The sequence below is a fragment of the Leopardus geoffroyi genome, chromosome A3, assembly GCF_018350155.1.
Source record: "Leopardus geoffroyi isolate Oge1 chromosome A3, O.geoffroyi_Oge1_pat1.0, whole genome shotgun sequence".
Classification (NCBI taxonomy): Eukaryota; Metazoa; Chordata; class Mammalia; order Carnivora; family Felidae; genus Leopardus; species Leopardus geoffroyi.
The window spans coordinates 45,438,109-45,456,931 of record NC_059336.1 but is presented as its reverse complement, the minus strand read 5'-3'; the positions used below and the strand labels follow the sequence as shown (position 1 = coordinate 45,456,931).

At 48.4% G+C, this 18,823-nt stretch overlaps 1 protein-coding gene across 7 annotated transcripts in view; it reads left to right on the top strand.

Annotated features, from left to right (window-relative positions):
* Nucleotides 1-18,044, top strand: part of RALGAPA2 (Ral GTPase activating protein catalytic subunit alpha 2) — a 324,892-nt gene extending 306,848 nt beyond the window's left edge. For all 7 annotated transcript variants that reach the window (XM_045445466.1, XM_045445467.1, XM_045445465.1 and 4 more), the window contains 2 exons: nucleotides 11,576-11,615; nucleotides 14,677-18,044. In XM_045445466.1, the coding sequence (XP_045301422.1) occupies nucleotides 11,576-11,580 (5 nt within the window). In that variant the 3' untranslated portion in view covers nucleotides 11,581-11,615; nucleotides 14,677-18,044. The remainder of the gene's footprint in view (nucleotides 1-11,575; nucleotides 11,616-14,676) is intronic.
* Nucleotides 18,045-18,823: the final 779 nt, after the last annotated feature.

Below are 18,823 nucleotides of genomic sequence, written 5' to 3'. Positions count from 1 at the left end.
TAACCTCCCAAAAGATGACAGATTTTCCCCATTCATTGAGGGTGGTCATGTTACCAACTCACTCAGCCTCTCTCTCTCTCCCTCTCTCTCTCTCTCTCCCACCCTCCTCCCCCACACTCCTCTCTCCTCTCCTTCCTCCATTCCTCCCTCCATGTTAAAGTGTTCTTCATAAGGTTTCTATTGATGACATTTCTTATGTGTTCACCTTCCTATTAAATTTGCTGAAACCAGCAAAGAACACTGGAGAACATGGAACTAGAAGAAGCTTCAGGGGATATGAAGCCTAACTGCTTCACATCAATTTTGAGTAAGCTGAAGACCAAGCTATAAAGAGACAACCAAAAGGCCATGGGCAGTTTGGCAGTGGGGTCCTCACCCCTCATTACGCACTTTCTTTTCTTCCCAAAGTGGAGTCCAGTTTTAGTGACATCATCCAAGACTCAGATGGTTACCACCATCCCCTACTTGGTAAGCTGTCACCAAATGCTGGCTGTCAGTTATATTGGTCACGGAGTTCCTAACCAGCCAGTTATAAGAGTTTGTCAGTCTACAAACTCCTCCTCCCTGAGGAGGAGAGAAGCAAATACTATCTTAATGTTTTTCAAACAGAGCCTGTTCAGGAAAGCCGTACCTTCCTCATTGCTCTTCAGAAAGTCTTCAGGAGACAAGAATGAAATTTAGGGAAGTGATAGTGCTGGAAACATAAGCCACAGAAACTCAGGTTATGGTTGTTCTGATGACAGTCAATCACTTCACTGGCCAGCACACCCACATAATTGTGACAGCGTATAAGGCAGCCTCGTAGTTGTGGCTGCAGAATCCTTTAAGGAGCCCTCTCACTCCTGCTTCTAACCAACCACATCGAACAGAGGAGGGAACTGAAGCCCAGAATATACTCTGACTTCATGGAGTGAGCAAACATGCATTAGAGGCTCCCACGTGCCCTGGATAAGTCAGGTCCCAAGGGTTCGGGCAGGCCATCCCAACACTTGGAGGGGCCTCTGACATTCTGGGGGTGGGAGGAACACAGCCAGACCCAGGCCCAGAGCCTATGTACCCACACGCTGCTGCTGAACCCTAGAATAAAGGCAGATGGCAGTGCCCATCAGCAAACCTTTGACCCTTCATACCCCATTGCCAGGGTTAATGGATCTTCCTCTGTCAGTACTTAACACAGCCCAGGCTTGCCTTCTTTTGCTCTTTCTTGCATACAGTCACCCTAATCATTTCAACTCCACTGTTTTCCTGTCCTCCTGGCTCAACACAGGCCAGAACCTTCCACTGACACCAGCCTCCCCAGCTTCCTTGGAGGCTCTTTGCAGGGAGGATGGATTCCCTTGAGTGGGCTAGTGTCTTCTGCATTCCAGTGTGTGGCCACAGCCATGTTACCTGTGGTTCTACAGCTTAGTCTGATTCTGTAAAATGGGTCTAATAAGAAACTTCCTTAAGGGTATTCATAAGGATTCAGCAAGTTAATATGTGTAAAGAGATGAGCACAGTGCCTGGCACATAGAGAACCCTCAGCAGGTGTTTACTGGGCTATCATGCTCACCCACCCTGTCTGTCCATGTTTTTCCTCACTCCATCTTATGCAAACCTCTTCCTCTTCCAGCCCATCTTCCTTTTGTCATCTTCTTGGAACATGCACCTCCCGATTCTTCCTTTCTCATCCTGGAATATACCACTGCCTACCCATTTACCTGTCTGCTGGAAGGGGAGTGCAGGCCAGGGACCTCAGTTGTGGAAATGCTATCCTGGCGCCCTCCGTGGGGATAGTCCCATAAATCAAAGCCATGGCTGCTGGCTTTTTATTAATGTTAGTTAAAGATCTGGAAGAAAGCTCAGAACTCCAATAAAATCATCCAGAATTTTCCCTTAAAGACAAGTTCTGTTAGGTCATTGTCTATTCAAGAACTCAGGCCACCCCCACTCAGCAACCTCAGCACGTTTGGCTGTAGCCAACCGGGTGCTGCCGCATGGCCTACAAAGAGCTAATTGCCCCACACAGAGTTTCTATCCCAGCAGTCCCACCCAGAGCCAGCCCGAATCTTCCTTTACACATAACCAGCTCAATTCTGACCCCTTTCATATGACATATTTTTTAAAACTTAAAATGTATTCTTCTTGCAAAGATGATGAAGCATCCATTGGGTTTCCTTAAACCACCCATAATGCCATCACCCACACCCAGTAATGCTGGCCCCAGCTTGTGATTCACCTGCGAATCCCTATGTATTCTTATGCTATATCCCTCCTCTAGAGATGTGCATATGTTGGTCTGGGGTGTGGCCTGAGCATGAGGATTTTCTTTTAAAAACTCCTGAGGGCAGAGCACCTGGGTGGTTCAGTAGGTTGAGCTTCCATCTTCAGCTCAGGTCATGATCTCCAGGTTCGTGAGTTCGAGCCCCATGTCAGGCTCAGTGCTAACAGCTCAGAACCTGGAGCCTGCTTCAGATTCTGTGTCTCCCTCTCTCTCTGCCCCTCGCCCCTTGCACTCTGTCTCTCTCAAAAATAAATAAACATTTGAAAAAAAACTCCTGAGGGCATTCTATTATGCAGGCAGGACTGAGAACCACTGTCAAGGCATCTTTGTAATGCTTGGATCCTCATTTTAATGTGCCATTTAACTTGTCATTACTTCTATCTTGGTTTTTCTTAGCCTATGTAAGTCATGTGTGTGTGTGCGTGTGTGTGCACACGTATTCTATCTATAATGGGCAGTAAATTCTTTAGAGAATGACACATGTAATTTCTTTCTTAAAACATATGCAACAGGAATAAAATAGAAATGTGGACAGAATAATTCAGGCTGTTGCTTGAAGTGGCATAGGTGTCTTGAGGCCACAGACGTGTGTTGGGCCTGAGACAGACACAGGGCAGACTCCTGTGATTGTTCAGCTGTCCCCTCTCTCCCTGGTCTCCTAGTGAAAGTGGACCAGTGATAAGCAATATGACCAAAACCTGGTGTGAAAAAGGCAGGGGAAGCCACAGGGCCTGGGTACTCCACAGACCAGATAATGTGGTTTGAATAACTGATATGTGATTTGGCATCCTTTCCTAAATGGTATTGTAGATTTTAAAGAGAATTCTTGATAGCCCTGTTTAGCACCAGAGTTTGCTTCATGCTTATTCATCTCTTTTTCCTCTTAAAATGCTTTTGTTGTCCTCAGTGTCAGCTCCGGGAGGGGAAAGAAAGAGATGAGACAAACATTTGTTCCATTTGATCCAGTAGACCACAATGGTGCTACCTGTCAAATGTTGCCATCTCCAAATTCACCCTGCCCCTCCCCCCAGGGCTGTGCTAGGCATCTTAAGGGAACACAAAGACTCTGGAAGCTTCATTTTCCATGTCTTTCCTACCCTTCTGCAGCTTGCAGTCTTGTTAGGGAAGAGCAGATATTCAGGAACCACTAAAAAATGGCTACTTATGAATAAGCCCAGATTAGTTGCTTCTGAACTATAATCACATATCAAAAAGATACAGTGAGAGAGAGAGAGAGAGAGAGAGAGAGAGAAAGAGATACAGTGAGCCAAAGGTGTGGGTCTGTTGGGTTGAGATTTTCCTGAAGTGGGCTGTGCCATCTACCTTGTGAGCCTGGAAGAGAATGGAAACTTACCTAACATGTATTAGGTACACTACTAAGTCCCTCACCAATCATTTAAGAAAATTTTTTTCATGTTTATTTTTGAGGGGGTGGGGAGAGAGAGGGTGTGTGAGTGCACACATGCACACGAGTGGGGGACAGACAGAGAGAGGGAGACAGAGAATCAGAAGCAGGCTCTGTGCTGACAGCAGAGAGCCCGACACAGGGCTCAAACCCACGAACTTGTGAGATCATGACCTGCACCAAAATCAGATGCTTAACCTACTGAGCCACCCAGGCACCTCTCCCACCAGTCAATTTTTAACTTTCCCACGTTGGCTAAAAATTGAGATGTATGGCAACTGGAAGGCCATGGACAAGAAGAATAAAATAGGGGACAGTCAACATGGGAAGAACACAGAGGAAGAAATGACTCCTTCCAGAGCCAGCATGGGGAACCACCGCCCCGGCCGTGAGGCTGGTGCTGAGGTTAGGGGATGTTCACAGATTCCCAGAAAAAGAAGGGACCCAAGAGTATTTATTCTAAAGTACTGCCATCACATTTAAATTGTTCCTTTGGAAGAACTTGAAGATGCTGGTTTTTCTGTGAGCTGTCTTGCCTTTAGTTCTGATTTTGCAGCCTTCACAGGGTTTTAAATGCAAGTGGCATCTTCCTCCCTGCCTAACTGTTAATTACAGTTCCCGTGACACTTTTGCAGTTGCCAAGAGATGGCCGGCAGGTACCAAGAATTTTTCTCAGAGGCAATTTTTGGAAATGACTCTTAATTAAAGCTCATTTGAAGTAACATTGAGGATTTGTTTCGGAAGAACCTGGAGCTTCTGACACCCCATGTTCACATTGGGATGTGAACTGCAACTGTGACCATAGTGTTCTCCTGGTTCTAGAGGGTGGAGCATGTGCAAACCACAGCCATTAAGGTGGGCTCCTGAAGACCCCATGACCTTGCTTAAGTTTCTAGCAACAACCAAGCCAAAGCAGAGGCTGAATGGAAGCTCTCTTACTAGCATTTAAGTCTGCTGACAGAAAATAGAATATTACATTGTCTCCTTTTCCAGAAGTATATATGCTGATAACCAGGAGGTAAACCTCTACATAGCATAATAAAGAGAAAAGCTGGTTCCTTTTCTCTAGTTAACCTACAAAGGCCCTCAAAAGGCTGGGGGGGTAAAAATCCCTAAAAAAAAAAAAAAAAAGGGAAACACGCCAGTCAACTTTGTAAAAAACAAACAAACAAAACTACCCCACCATAATGTATTTACAGCATTCACTGGCCAAAATTAATTTCTCAGCACAGAGGAAACCTAATAGCATCTCTGTAGAGTGTACAGAGAGAAAGAACAGGCAAAACCCTATTTTTTGACCACTTCAGGAATATGAGACAATGAAATCCCAGATGCATAGAGGACACATTCTACCTGCCTGTGTCCCCACACCAGGCCCCTCCTACCTCCCCCTGCAGTGCTGAGCCCTTATCTGTGGTGGGGTCCTCAGCCTACTCGGTCACCCAGCCTGTCTCTTCTATCAAGCAGGGTCGACTGATCTTGAGATGGCCCCAGGGTGAGGACAGCTGCTGTGGGTCTTCCAGGACCAAGGTGGCAGGGTCCTGCTCCCCCCGCCCTGATCCCAGGCAAAACCAAGGAGTGCAGGTTCCCTTGCCATTGCTGCTGAAGTATGTTGGGGCAGACCCTGCAGCTGGTTCGTGTCCCAGAGCCTGTGCGTGGTAGTTAGGGAAACCCTGTTCCCTAGCTCTGTCCCCAGGGCTCAGGGAAGCAGCTAGAGGAACAGCCTGACTGTTACAGCAGAGCCCTCTGTAACACCTGGGAGAGCGGCTTTCCAAGTCCAGGCCCTCCTGACCAGGGGATGTGAACCAACCCAAGAACATCACGGCGAGTCCCAGAGGGAAGGGATGACCACAGAAGAAGCCAGAAATGAGACTCCGCAGGCCACTAGGCTGCCTCTGTTCTTTATTCCAATTCCCCAAAACTGGTGACTTTGCTAGAGGCCATATTTATATATTAAAGCTCAGTCCAGCTTGGGCCCTGGGGACAGACCTTTGGTACAGCCCAAGTGGATGGGAACTGTGGCCTCACTTCTAAGATCATCACAGAAGCCCCCTGAGGGTCAGGGCTTCACGCATTCCTTCCACGAATATTTACTGTGTGCTAGTATGGAAGGTACAGAAATGGGCAGAACAGCAACCACACCCTCCATGAGGCCCATCTTTTAGTTTTTTTAATGTTTACTTATTTTGAGGGGGTGGGGGGCAGAGACAGAGAGAGAGAGAGCAGGTGCTGTGCTGGCCGCCAGCGCAGAGCCCAGTGCAGGGCTTGAACTCACAAACCATGAGATCATGACCTGAGCTGAAACCAAGAGTCAGACGCTTAACCGACTGACCACCAAGGCGTCCCTGAAGTTTATCTTTTAGATGGGTGAGAAAGATGCTGGCTTCTCAGAACCTGAGGGGTGCCAAGAAAAAAAAAAAAAAGCAGCAGGGAAGGAGGACCAGGAGTGCAACTGAGAAGCATCACTGGGGTGATAGCCTCTTCGACGTGGGATGTGGGGAAGGCCTCACTAAGAAAACATTTGAGGAGAGGCTTGAAGGAGGTAAGGGAGCAAGCCATTTAGAGTCTGGGGGAAGAGCACTCCAGGCAGAGGAAACAGCAAGTGCAAAGGCCCTGAGGCAGGCATTTCCTGGTATGTTTGAGGAACAGTGAAGGGCCCATCATGGTTAGAGCAAAGCAAGCAAGGAGGTGAGGAGGAGGAGGAAGATCAGAACAGCCTCACAGACCTAGGGAAAGACTTTGGCTGTTACACTAGTGAGCAGGGCAGCTCCTGGAGGGTGTTAAGCAGTGGGGTGACACGATACAATTCTTTTTTTTTTTTTAATTTTTTTTTTTCAACGTTTATTTATTTTTGGGACAGAGAGAGACAGAGCATGAACGGGGGAGGGGCAGAGAGAGAGGGAGACACAGAATCGGAAACAGGCTCCAGGCTCCGAGCCATCAGCCCAGAGCCCGACGCGGGGCTCGAACTCACGGACCGCGAGATCGTGACCTGGCTGAAGTCGGACGCTTAACCGACTGCGCCACCCAGGCGCCCCGACACGATACAATTCTTGATTAAAAAGATCACTGACTTCTATGGGGAGGATATTCTAGGGGAGGGGCAGCAGGGATAGTTAGATAATAGTTAGATAATATTTCATTCCCTACATATTCCCACCACCTGCCACACAGCAGGCATAGAAGACATGTTGACTAATGAATAAATGTTGTACTAATCGAAGAGATGCTCCCCCTGAACGTTCTCCATGGGACTGCTAGAGGGGCCTACCCCTCCCCTCCCCCTAGTGACTCCCATATCCCTAGTGCCACAGAACACAGCCCCTTACTGGGACTATACAGGTGAGGGGAGCATGGTGACACCCACCTCTTTGGGTCTGCATGGTGGGAGGAAGAAGGTAAAAAGGAGATGGGCAGAACTTTGACTTGCAGTCAGGTCAAGACCTGCTTAAGACAACCCCCCAACCAGACTCATGCCAGAATCCAGTGGTCAGGAACCTGTGGGCTGGTGTGAAGAATCATGGGAGATAACTCCCTGATACACAGAACATTGTTTGAAGAGATGTAAAATGACAGTAGTGATCCAGAAGAGCTAGGATATGAGGGTAAGTTTCCTTGGCATTGTTTTGTTCTTAGAAAAATAGTCTCAGGGCACTTGGTGGCTCAGTCAGTTAAGCGTCCAGCTGCAGCTCAGGTCATGTACTCATGGCCCATGGGTTACAGCCCTGCATCAGGTTCTGTGCTGAGAGCTCAGAGCCTGGAGCCTGCTTTGGAATCTGTCTCCTTCTGTCTCTACCCCTCCCCTGCTTGTGCTCTGTCTACTCTCTCAAAAATAAATAAACCTTAAAAAAAATTTTTAATAATAATGTATATAATTTGATGTTTTTAGTACATTCGCAAGGTTGTGCAACCATCACCTCAAACCTAATGTTAGAACTTTTTAATTCATCCTAAAACAGAGAGAAGAACCCATGTACCCATTAAGCTGTCAGTCCCCACTCCCCCTACCCTACGTCTAGCCCATGGCAACCTCTAGTCTACTTTCTGTCTCTATGGATCTGCCCATTCCAGACATTTTGTATAAATGGAATCATACAGTACATGGTCTTTGATGACTGGCTTCTTTCATTTAGCATGGTCTCGGGTTCATCCATGTTGTAGCCTATGTCAGTATTTCTCTTCTTTTATTGCCAAATATGTATTCCATTGTCATGGTAGGCCATGTTTTGGTTGTCCGTTCCTCAGTTGATGGACATTTGGGCTATTTCTGCTTTTTGGCCATATTAGGAATATTGCTGCTATCAACATTCCTGAGCTGTTTTGCTATTTCGAGATATGAATTCAGTCTGGTAAGATGAACAGCCCTGCCATGGCTAAGATGTAACTGAGATCTTAGTATTCACATTCTGTGAGATAGCAGGAGGGTATAGACACTGCTGTCTCCGTGAGCGCCTGACAAGAAAAGTTCAAACCAAGATACTAATCTTCAATTTATAGTTTAGTTAAATTCAGCCATAGATCCATATAAGTATATTATAGCTGTGGAAGGGAAAGAGAAGAATGCCAGAATGAGCCTTCCACCCACTTGCCTAGCCCCCCTGCACAGGTGCATATGCTCGTGCAGGCACACAATCCACACGATGCCTGCCTTCCTTTTGGTCCAGCTGTCCCAGCTTTCTGATTCAGAACCAGAGTCGATGGGCGAGACCAACGACCAAAAAAAGGAAGCCCAGTATCAGGGCCAGCGCCAGGGCACAGCCACTGCTGCTGGGTTGGAAATACTGGGAGCCATCCTTGGGCCATTTGGAAATGTTAATTAGGCTGGCTGATTCCCACTGGTCTTGAGTTGCCAGTGTTGAGTTGAGCGTGTAGGCTTACCCCATCCATGGCTGCACCTGTTCCCTTCCTCAGAGCCGTTCCAAGGGGTCTGAATAGCTCAGACCGCTCTCTGATCTCCGGCTCTGTCCGCCTTCCTGCTGGGAGGATATTTAGCGCTTGCCTAAAGCTGGAACCGTGGTCCACTGTTTCTCTCCCTCAGCCATGCCAGCTCTCAAAATCATTCCCTTCCCTAATTATCTTGAACCAGTTAATCATTTTCCACACTGACTGTTCAGTAACAAGGACCCAGGGAGAAGCAGCCACTTTTCTTGTCTGACCCTGCCCAGTGTTATCCCAGGTGGCAGTCCCGGATGGCAGCCTTTCCTCAGAGATAAGAAGCTCCGTTCAAATCCTTGCTCTTCTGCTATCCCAGCAAGTCCCACCAGAGAACACATGCCACAAAAAGACCCACCAGTTCTTGAAAAGCCTCCACTAGGCAGAGCTGTGGGGAACACAGCAGATCTCCAATCAAGACTATTGTGTCCTGTGTTTTATGAAATCCTTGTTGATATCCAGAGTATCCAAGAAGCTGCATGAGGCCCAAGAAATAAGACATCTTTCTCTAAAAGTGACTTCTGGGTTCTCTGGGCTCCAGCTCTGTGTCTGAGCCGCTGAATGGCTACAGTTTAGCCCTTGGTGTCGGGCTGATGTGTGGAGGGCTCTCTCCAGAGGGGTCCCACCCCGCTGCTCTTAGACGTCTAAATGCTACTCCCGAGTCCCAACACATATAAGAAAACTTTGAATCTGATGCACATATTAACTCTATCACCCGATGTGGCTCAATGTCTTTTTCACTATGACCCCACTATGGAGGATCCCAAGACATTTGGATTTCCTAATTGGTCTCCTCCCCTACCGAAACACTCCACAAATACTGTATATTTGTTTATTTACCATTCTGGTATCTGGGCTTTCTTCATATAAAAAATATGGTATTTTTGCCCCCCAATTAGAATGCATGCCATAGGTCCTCCACCAAAGCTTCCCACAGGCAGGAGCTTCATCTGCTCTGTTCATACCTATAACCAAGAGCCTGGAACAGAACCTGGCACATCTCAGGTGCCAAACTGATGAAAAGATGAAATAATTATGCTCTGTGTCTCTTCCCAACACCCCTAAGCATCACATGCCTCCTGTCCTCCAAGCACTGTGCTCTCTTCTGGTGCCTTCCAACGCTGCCCAGGCTAGTTGGTGTCTCACACTCACCCCCAGGGATATATCAGGAAGCTGACAGCCTACTCCTGTGTTCCATGTGTGGGCCCCCACCCTTTGGTAGCACTGCCTGTGTGTCAAGGGCAAGTGACATTTGAGCCCCATGGAATAATTAAGGCAGCCCCCAACTGTCTCTGTCTTTGCATCTCCTTAACTCACCCATGGACTGGCAGTCACTGAGACATTCTGTTTGGTCCAGCACACCACACCAGGCTGCATCTGGGGACACACTGGGGAGAGGAGCAAACCAGTCCTCATCAGCAATTACAAACAAGTCTTCCATTGTTAGCTGCGCCATCTGTTTTCTTGGTACGCCCAGCATAACCAGGGCTGAAGGGCTGCAGGGGAGGGAGACCAAGGAGCCCCTTCATGAAGAGACCCCATTTGCTCACCCTGGAAAGAGTAGGTAGCATGGTACCCTGAAAAGCTGGGCCTCCCCAACTCAAGGAAGACAGACCCGCTGAGAGACATTGTACATATGCCATCTTCCATGAGAAGAAATGGGGTGCCACAGCACAATGCATTGGGAGAAAACAGGAAATCTAGATAATCCTATTATCGAGGATCCATGGAAAACATTCTAGTCTGTTACCAACAATCAACACAGTCACAAGAGTCTCCTGTGCCCTAGAGCACAGTCAATGTATAGAGAATGAGCAAGTAACAGTGGTTGAAAATCAAATAAGACTTATCATCCACAATCAGTTATTTATCCTGAAATTCTAAACCCCAAGTAATTTTGCCAGGGTGGGAATATTTTCAATAGATCATAGAAAGTGCACATTTCTTCTGGAGAGCCCCATCTAAGAGTATGTCATTGGTTCTTCTGATGGCCTTCTGAACCACCGACTTAGAAACTGGCCCTGGTCACTGTGCCAACCTTGGCAAGGGGGTCAGCAGACAATCCAAGTTTATGACTGTGGCCGTGCGGACAACGGGCCGTGTCACTGGTGAATGTCCTTTGTCCAGATTTAATGGTGGCCGAGTGACACTGAATTCAGGATTGCTGTGGGGGTTGGGGTGAGGAGCTATGCCTGGTACAAAACGAGGCTGAGGATTTGCTGAAGGAAACCCACAGAGGAAATTGGATGTCTGTGGGGGGGATGGGGGCTAGGCAGGGGGGCGGGGATCGAGAAAACCTGTCACAAAGTACGGTGATACTCAGATCGTCTCTCGGGGTCAGCATGACTGCTGAGATCCTCCAGCTTCGTGAGTGAGGGTGAGCTTACAGTCCCATTTCAACTCTGTGGGGTCCCCTTCCCTGCTGCCCTCCACACAGCATGCTGCGTGCTTCCTCCCTGGGTACCATCATATCGCAGGTGACACTAGGACTGAGTTCACACACTGTACACTCAGAAACCAGTGACATGAAACTAAGAGGCATGTAAACTTGCATATGCTTAGAGGCTGCCAATTCTTTTTTCAGGTCATCCATTGAATTCCAAATGCTCATCTTGAAAATTAGTACCTTTGACTATATGTTAGACCAAATCTGTCAGCAGATACAGGGCAACAGGAAAAGAAACACGGTGGTCAGTGTTGCTCTGCGTCTGTAGAGCTCCCAACAGCGTCTACACAACACATGCTAGGAGCACCACTGTCTCTTTCATTTCACATTTATAAATGTGACCGCAGCTAGAACTCTGTCCTGCCAAGTAGAATTTTTAGTGAATTTCCAGTTGGTAATGATCTCCAAGGCGGTGACAACACTCAGGCAGCACAGGAATAAATGTCTTATTAGCACTGCGTTCATTATCAAGTTGGGCTACGGGTGTGCTGGGCTTGTGTTCATTTGATTTTATGTTCTTTCCCTTCAGATTAAAATACGTAAAGGTCTCATTGCCACGTTTGAGCAAGGTAAGACTGACGCTTTGGATTTGCCCAACGGCCCTGCTTTTGGGGAGAGGGGGTATAAATTCACCAACCAGCCTCCTTCTGTGGCTAACACTGCACTGAAATGCCCCTCTAGTTCCTGCTGTCCCCATCTCCCCTCCCAAGGGGCCCTGCCCACACTCGTGCCCCTGCATGTCTGCGCTGCCCGGGGAAACCCAGACTCGCCTTTCTTCTGCCCGTGCACTCTGGGCGGAATCCGACACCAACACCTGCCATCCTGGAACATGTCTTTGTCGCCCGCCCTTTTGTGTGAAGGGCCACAGGGAGCCAGTGGACCCGGGGCCGCCCCCTTTTTTGTTGCCCAAGCCAGGAGGAGCAGGATCTTGAGATGGGCCGATAAGATGTGGCACGTGCTGGGCCGGCCTTTGACCGCTCGCCTTAACGGGCGCCTCCAAGGCCTCGGTGCGGGGAGGGCAGGTCGTCCGGGTGGGGGGGAACTGCTGAATGGAACAGCTGGGGGAGGAAGAGCAGACAAAAGCTGGGGGAGCACAGAGGGTGAGGAACCCGGGGATGGGCTGCAGTTTAGGACCCAGAGGGCAGGCTGGCTGCAGCAGGTGTGACCTCTGTAGGCCTCTCCTTTCTGCCCTGGCTCTGGGGTCCAGGCCCTGCCCTGTGCCACCTGTGGCAGTGCCGGCTGGGGGTGGCCCAGGCTGCACCGACTCATGGGCTCACAGGTGGAAGGGACACCAGATGGTGACGATGCTAACAGTAATAATACCGGATGACACCAGCGAGCTGTCATTTATTAACCATATTGCCACAGTGGAACGCATGACACAGATGCCCGTCACCATCTTGGGAAAAATGCAGGTGGAATGTTAGCCTCGAGACTTCTGGATTTATCCAAAACATCATCCTCCTCCACCTGCGGCCAGACCCTCCGACCCAGCTACCCTTTCTTTCTCCCTCTGCCACAGCTTTGGCCCAGTCCCAGAACTGTTCCAAACGGGGCCTAGTTTCTTGAGCCCCCAGAGGTGACAAGCCCCACACACCCAGGTGCTCTTACTGGGTGGGGCAGAGTGGGGCTGTACAGTCCTGTCCTGCAGAAGTCTTTATTTCTGGGACCCCATATCCCTGGGGATCCTCCTGCTCCTGCCACAGAACGGTGACATGGGGCTCAAGTGTCCTTTGAACAGACCCCCAGCTTCCAGCAAGAGGAAGAGGCCAACTGAGTGGAGCGGCTGCCGGCAGCTTGCGAGTGGAACCACCCCCCTTTGTGGTCTGCCAGCTCATTCCCCAGCTGCTGCCTTCCCGTCGGTTACGGGGTGCAGTGGGCACTGCAGGAGCCATCACGGGCTGGGGGTGTGCCAGGAGGAAGTTGGGGACTGGAGGAATGCAGGGGGCACTGCCATGCAGGTTGCAGCTGTTGGGGGGGGGGCTTCCCTGCACCCCCAGCAGTTGGGGCCACTGCTTTCAAATGCACGGGGGCCGCTTTGCCCCAGAGCTTCATGCGGCTCCTCAGAGCCCACCTGCCTGGCGTCCCTCTGTCTGCCTGCCATCCTGCCCAGCCTCTGGAAGGCAGCATGCACCCCCCTCTCCCTCCTTGCCCCCCAGCTAGAGGGGTTCAGTGTTTCCTTTCTAATCCAGAACTGCTCTTTCACTTAATAGCATATCTTCAAGCATCATTTTATCTCTTTCATTCACTTGCTTTTTATGTTTTTCTTTCTCTCTCCCAATTGATCTGATTAGAATACTGGGTAGAGTGGTTCCTAGTGACTAATGTGAAATCTTAGACAATTTGAAGTGAAGGTATTTCAAAACAGAACGTTATCTAGGATTGAATCGGGTTTGTTCACCCCCATATCCAGCTCCAAGGGGACAGGGAGAGACCTTTTACCAATGCCATCTCTGTCATGGAGGGCAATATAGCTGGGCTGCCTTTGTCAAAAGTAGCCTGTTTTTAAAGATGAGACTAGCATGAGAGAGCTGCAGGACATTTCCTGTCTCTGCCCAGCCTTACAGCGACCAGCAGGGAGGAGGGACGGTAAAGCCCCCCAGTGCTGGCATTGGGAACACACTGGAGAAAGCTGTCTTCTCAGGTCCATGCATGTTTGTTGAGCACTGATTTCAGAGGCTTTTCCTAGAAGCAATAGGTAAGGTCAGAAAACGAGAAAAGATGTTGTCTGTGAATAAGACAACTTACATAAATTAATTTCCCATGCCAATAATAATAAAAATTTCAAAGACCAAACCCCTGGAAGTGGAGCATGCCGGAAGGAGGATAGAAAGCCTGCTTCTGAGGTTTGTTCGAAGCCTGGAAGCTTGGGGTATAATAGAACAGGGCTTAAAAATAGCTTACAGGGGGCAAGAGGGGTGATGAAAGATCCTCTTCCTCGCAGAACTGCCCCAGGGGAGGGCAGGCCTTGGCAGCAACAGTGGCTGGGTATTGCAGCAGGCATTCCTGGATTCCTCTGAGCACGCTCGCAACCACCCGGGAGAGGGGAAGAGAGGTGCAGATTCACAGGCTTTGAGTTTACTCCTTTTCCCTCCAGTGCTAAACAGCACTATGCTTGTCTGGACTCATTCACACAAGCAACCTAGTCCTAACCTCTCCCCCAGACCCTTTGGGGAATAATCGAGTTGTAACTCATCGGGTGAAATATCAATATGTAAATACACATAAATAATAACTAGGGCAGGGATCCCCAAAGCTGTCCATCAAGTTTTACTTGCTTCTTCATTGACTCTGGGCCATGCTACTGTTTCATTGGCTCCTCTTTGTTTTACTGCAGTCAGATGCCTTTTCTCTTCACTCTTTACATGTGGATTGGACAGTGAGGCCAAGTGAAATCTGAAAAGATTTATAGCTCGTTTTATGCTGCAGGGAAGTCCACAGCAAAGACCTGGAGGAAAGACATTCACATGTTGATTCGTTCAGCAAACATCTCTGCACTGGTGACATAGGGAGGTCATCAGAACCCCTTTCTGGGAACGTGGTTCCATGTGTTCTGAGTGCCACAAGTCTTTTCATGAATCTGTGCCCACAAGGGCGCTGTGACTTGGCCTCTCTCTGCTTTCTTTGCAGGGCCCTGGCCACCAGCCCTAGTGCCTACCTCACGGCGCCTTTTGGCAAGGAGGAGATGAATGAGACTTCCCTCTTTCCCGACCCCAGAACCCCAAACCCAGACACTCCAGGAAACATCACTGCTCTGCTAGTGCCCTCCACACATCTTCCCATTGACGGACTTCCAAAGTTGAAGGTGAACCCCCCAAGATGTTGAGGGTTGGACTTTCTCACTCGGCTGTGTCATCTTGCTCTAGGACCTCACGAAACTTGGGCTTCAAACAAGAAAAAGGGAAAGTCACCAACAACCAGAGACAAACCCATGCTTCTGGGCATCGGTGTGGCTGCTCCAGGGCAGGGACAGCAGGAGAAGATGCTGGGTGTTCGGGAAAGGGGTGGGGGGTAGCTGGTTTCTGTACTCCGAGTTGTTTCCTCTCATTTATAAACCCAAGCATGATTCACAGAAGGGCCAGCAAAATAGCTGTCAAACAGGAATTTTTTCCACATTGATTTCACTAGTGCTGATGTTAGGATTTATGGTTTACTCAAAAATTTCATCATCATGGAAATTGGCTTTCCCTAGGGTCTTTTGCCCAGGAGAAGTTTTATATGAGTCGCTGAGTGTTTTCCACCTGGTGCCTAATGCCCACTAACTGGGGAGAGGATTTCCCAAGCATCCTCCTGGAGGTCCTCAGATGACTCTAGAAACAGGGTCCTGTCCCTGTGAAAGCTCCGTAAGGTCAGGAAGCTTCAAGGGCCCAGCTCAGGATAGCACTAAGTTGACACACAGGGAATGCACCCATGCGGGCACTCGACTGAGACGGGCACCCCCTACGATGTCCCTCTGTCTCCAGAAGCTTCGCCCTGCAGTTGTGCTCTCCTGCCTGCTGCTGAGAGAGAGCCATGGCACAATGGGTGCTTTCTACACATTTGGCTCCAAGGAAGGCATGTTGAGCCTGTTTAAGAAAAAAAAAAGAAAAAAGAAAAACCTAACCTATCTGCACTCTCCCAGCATCCTTGCTGGGGGTTTGAGGGTATCAGTGACAGAAAAATCAGTCAGTTCGGAAGACTTCTTCAGCCCTCTGCCTCTCGCCTAGGCCTGCAGCCTGCTCCAGAGTAAGCCTGGGACTCAGAACTGGGGGCAGCAGCCACTGAGGCCCAGAGAAGGATCAGCCATGCGAGGGTGCTTCCCCACCTCCCTTGACTCTCTACTTCTCTGCTCTTGTGCCCACTTTGTTACCCTCAGTGGCTGTGGTCACCTTCCTGGGGAGTCCTCTGAGCCCCCTCACTCCATCAGAGTGGCTGTTTTCACTGACCAGTCAGTTCTGTCCGTCAGCCATCGTCTTGGTTTGGCTAGTACCCGACCGTTGCAGGAGAAACAAGCAGGTCCCAGGAGCCAGACTTGCTTCTGGGACAATGGGGAAAGATTGAGAAGTTCCTACCCAAAGGATAGACCTTCTAATTCTAGAGAGAATTTGTTTTTCAGCTTTGTAGAAAGCGTCAGGTAGGGCATGAGGTCCAGGCCCACAGACAGAAGCAGCTTGGATATCACCCGAACCTGAGAGAAACAGAAGTAAGCCTCAATCACTTGGGCTGTTCTATAAACCTGTCCAGTTGGTTCACTCACTGGGGCTTAATGACACTGTTATGGGTGACTGGAAGTCCTGCCATTTTCTGTTGTGTGGGCCAATGCCACGATTCTTATCTTTCCCACTCCTGCCCCACCCCCACCCCCACTTGTATAATGATTTGGGCTTTCTGGGATGTCCCCAGTGGCTCAGACTCAAGATTTGTTGAGTCTGCTTTGTTGCATATTTACCGAGTTCCCAGACCTACTTCCTGCAGGGAAGGGCATCACATGTTCCTGGGCTTCAGAGTCCCAGTTAGGCTCTGATGGCAAGTAGTTTCTGGGAGAACATGTCATTTCCAGGCTCTAGAAACCCCTGTGGCAGAATTCTCAGATTTAGTTGAAGTGTCAGGACTTGGAAGTCACATTGAACTCCCGTGGACTTCTGCTCCAGGATTCCATCTTACTTCCAGGAATCAGTCCTCCTAACCTGCAAATTGGGAAATTCAGTTGTAGGCAGGAAATAACTAGACTTCTTGTAAGCCCTACTGATTTTAACATCCCCGTGACCCCAGACTCCAACCAGCCATTTGGGGACTGGAGCTTCATCTGAACCCACTGTTGTCAGCAGCAGCCTTGGTCTGGAAGAGGGGACCAGGGAATCTAGCAACCACGTTTGCTTACAATCACGTGGACTTGAATTGCTTTTGTTATTTGGGGTGGAAAATTGGAATGATCAAGTTCCTTTTTTTTTTTTTTTTTTTCACTTAGAAAAGCAAATATTGTGCTTTTGTAATAAATGCCTTTCAGCAAAATTGTGGGGGGTCACTCATCCAGCGGGGACCCACCTGAGTCACAACGCTGACTCTTCACATTAGCAGGCCAGCCATCTGTACATGAAAGTAGCCCTAAGCAGCCCAAAATGGATAAGATTTGCTGGCTTCCAGGCAGGGCCAGCCCAATCCCCTCACTTCTCTGCACACTGATTTCTGTCCAAAGCAAAGTTGATGTTCCACAGTCTCACTAAGGTTTTTTTACTTTAAAAAAACAAAATGATGACTTTTTAAAAATAGTTAAATCTTAAGTAGACCATAGTGAGGAAGTCTAGCTTGGGTAACTGTCACAGGGTCTCCATGCAGTGAAGCCTGCAGCTGCTAAGAGCCACAGGGAGGGACGGGACTTAAGCCTTGACTTCATAAGAGGGGCTGACTGATCAGACCCTCAGCCTTACAAACAAGAGATCATGCGGATCCGTAGACAATGCAAATCACGTCTTCCTGACCTTCCTCCCGGTGTGGCCACCTGCGCTTCACTTCCTGTTACATTTATGTCATCTGGGGGTTTGAGGGATCTTTTAAAACGTACTGTGATGTCTTACATGTAAGTGCGTTATGTCTAGATCTACTGAAGGAGAATGTCCACATCAGGAGGGAAGTTCACCATGAAGCAACCATTGTGCTAGTTGTGCTCAGTATCTATGTATGACATACACATGAAGTGAATGTTTTCTTATGGTTTCAGGTCTACAACATTTAGTACATGTAAATAAGAAAAAAATTGATAAATATAGTAAATTAAGTTATAATATGTCATTTGATTTTAATTTTGCTATCTCGTATTTAATTTGCCCAATGCCCCACATCTGGGTTTATGCCTAGGTGGTATAGACCCCTACGTACAACCCACCTTTGCAGACACGTGTGTGCTACACCCAGAAAAGCACACAACTCCACTGATGACCACCACTCGACTCTCCAGTTTACCCTCTTTTTGTCTTTAATTCTGATTTACTGTGATGATTTAATAAAGTAGAAACACAATACTTATGTGCCATATGTTTCTTTTGTTTTCATTATCATTTCTAGGAAAATAAAGTTTATCCTGACATCTGACAAAAGATGGCTTGCTTTTTTATCAGAGTTCCTCAAAAGCATCTTTTTTTAACCAAAGCGTAATTATGTATCCAGAATGGTACTAGTACCAATCCAGGGAAGTTTACAATTGTGTTTATGTAAAATTGACCTCTCAGTCAGTCAGGAGTCCCTGGCTCTGATGAGCAAGAGGCCAACTTTGAGGGTGTGTCTTTGTGAATAAATGACAGATAAAATGTAATTACCAGCCTCCTTTTGGCATGGCTGAAGCCCCGTCGATGGCCTTCAGGCCTTCAACCATCACATTCTGAGGCCTGGCCAGGTGGTCTCTACCCGTGTCTTGAGCTACTCCCATGCTCTGGACACCAGGGAACTTTCAACATACTGGACAGTCAAGCTGCCTAAAATTAATTCTTTGGTCCATTTAGTGAATAGGTATTACCTATTACTTACAAGACATCTTGGTGACCTCAAAAAGGGTCCAGGTGCCTTTCCAGGAGCCAAAAAGATCCTGAATTGATGTAGCTTTTTAAAGCCTTGGACTGGTAGCAAATGTGTTTACTACTTGGTACCTCATGGAATGCAGCTTGATGCAGAGTTTTAGAGCTTTGCTTCCTAGAAGTGGTGGTTCGAGCCTTGTCATGCATCAGAATCCCTCAGGAAGCTTCGTAAGATGTTTCCCATCCCCCACCTAGATTCTGATCCACCACATCTGGGTAGAACCCCAGCA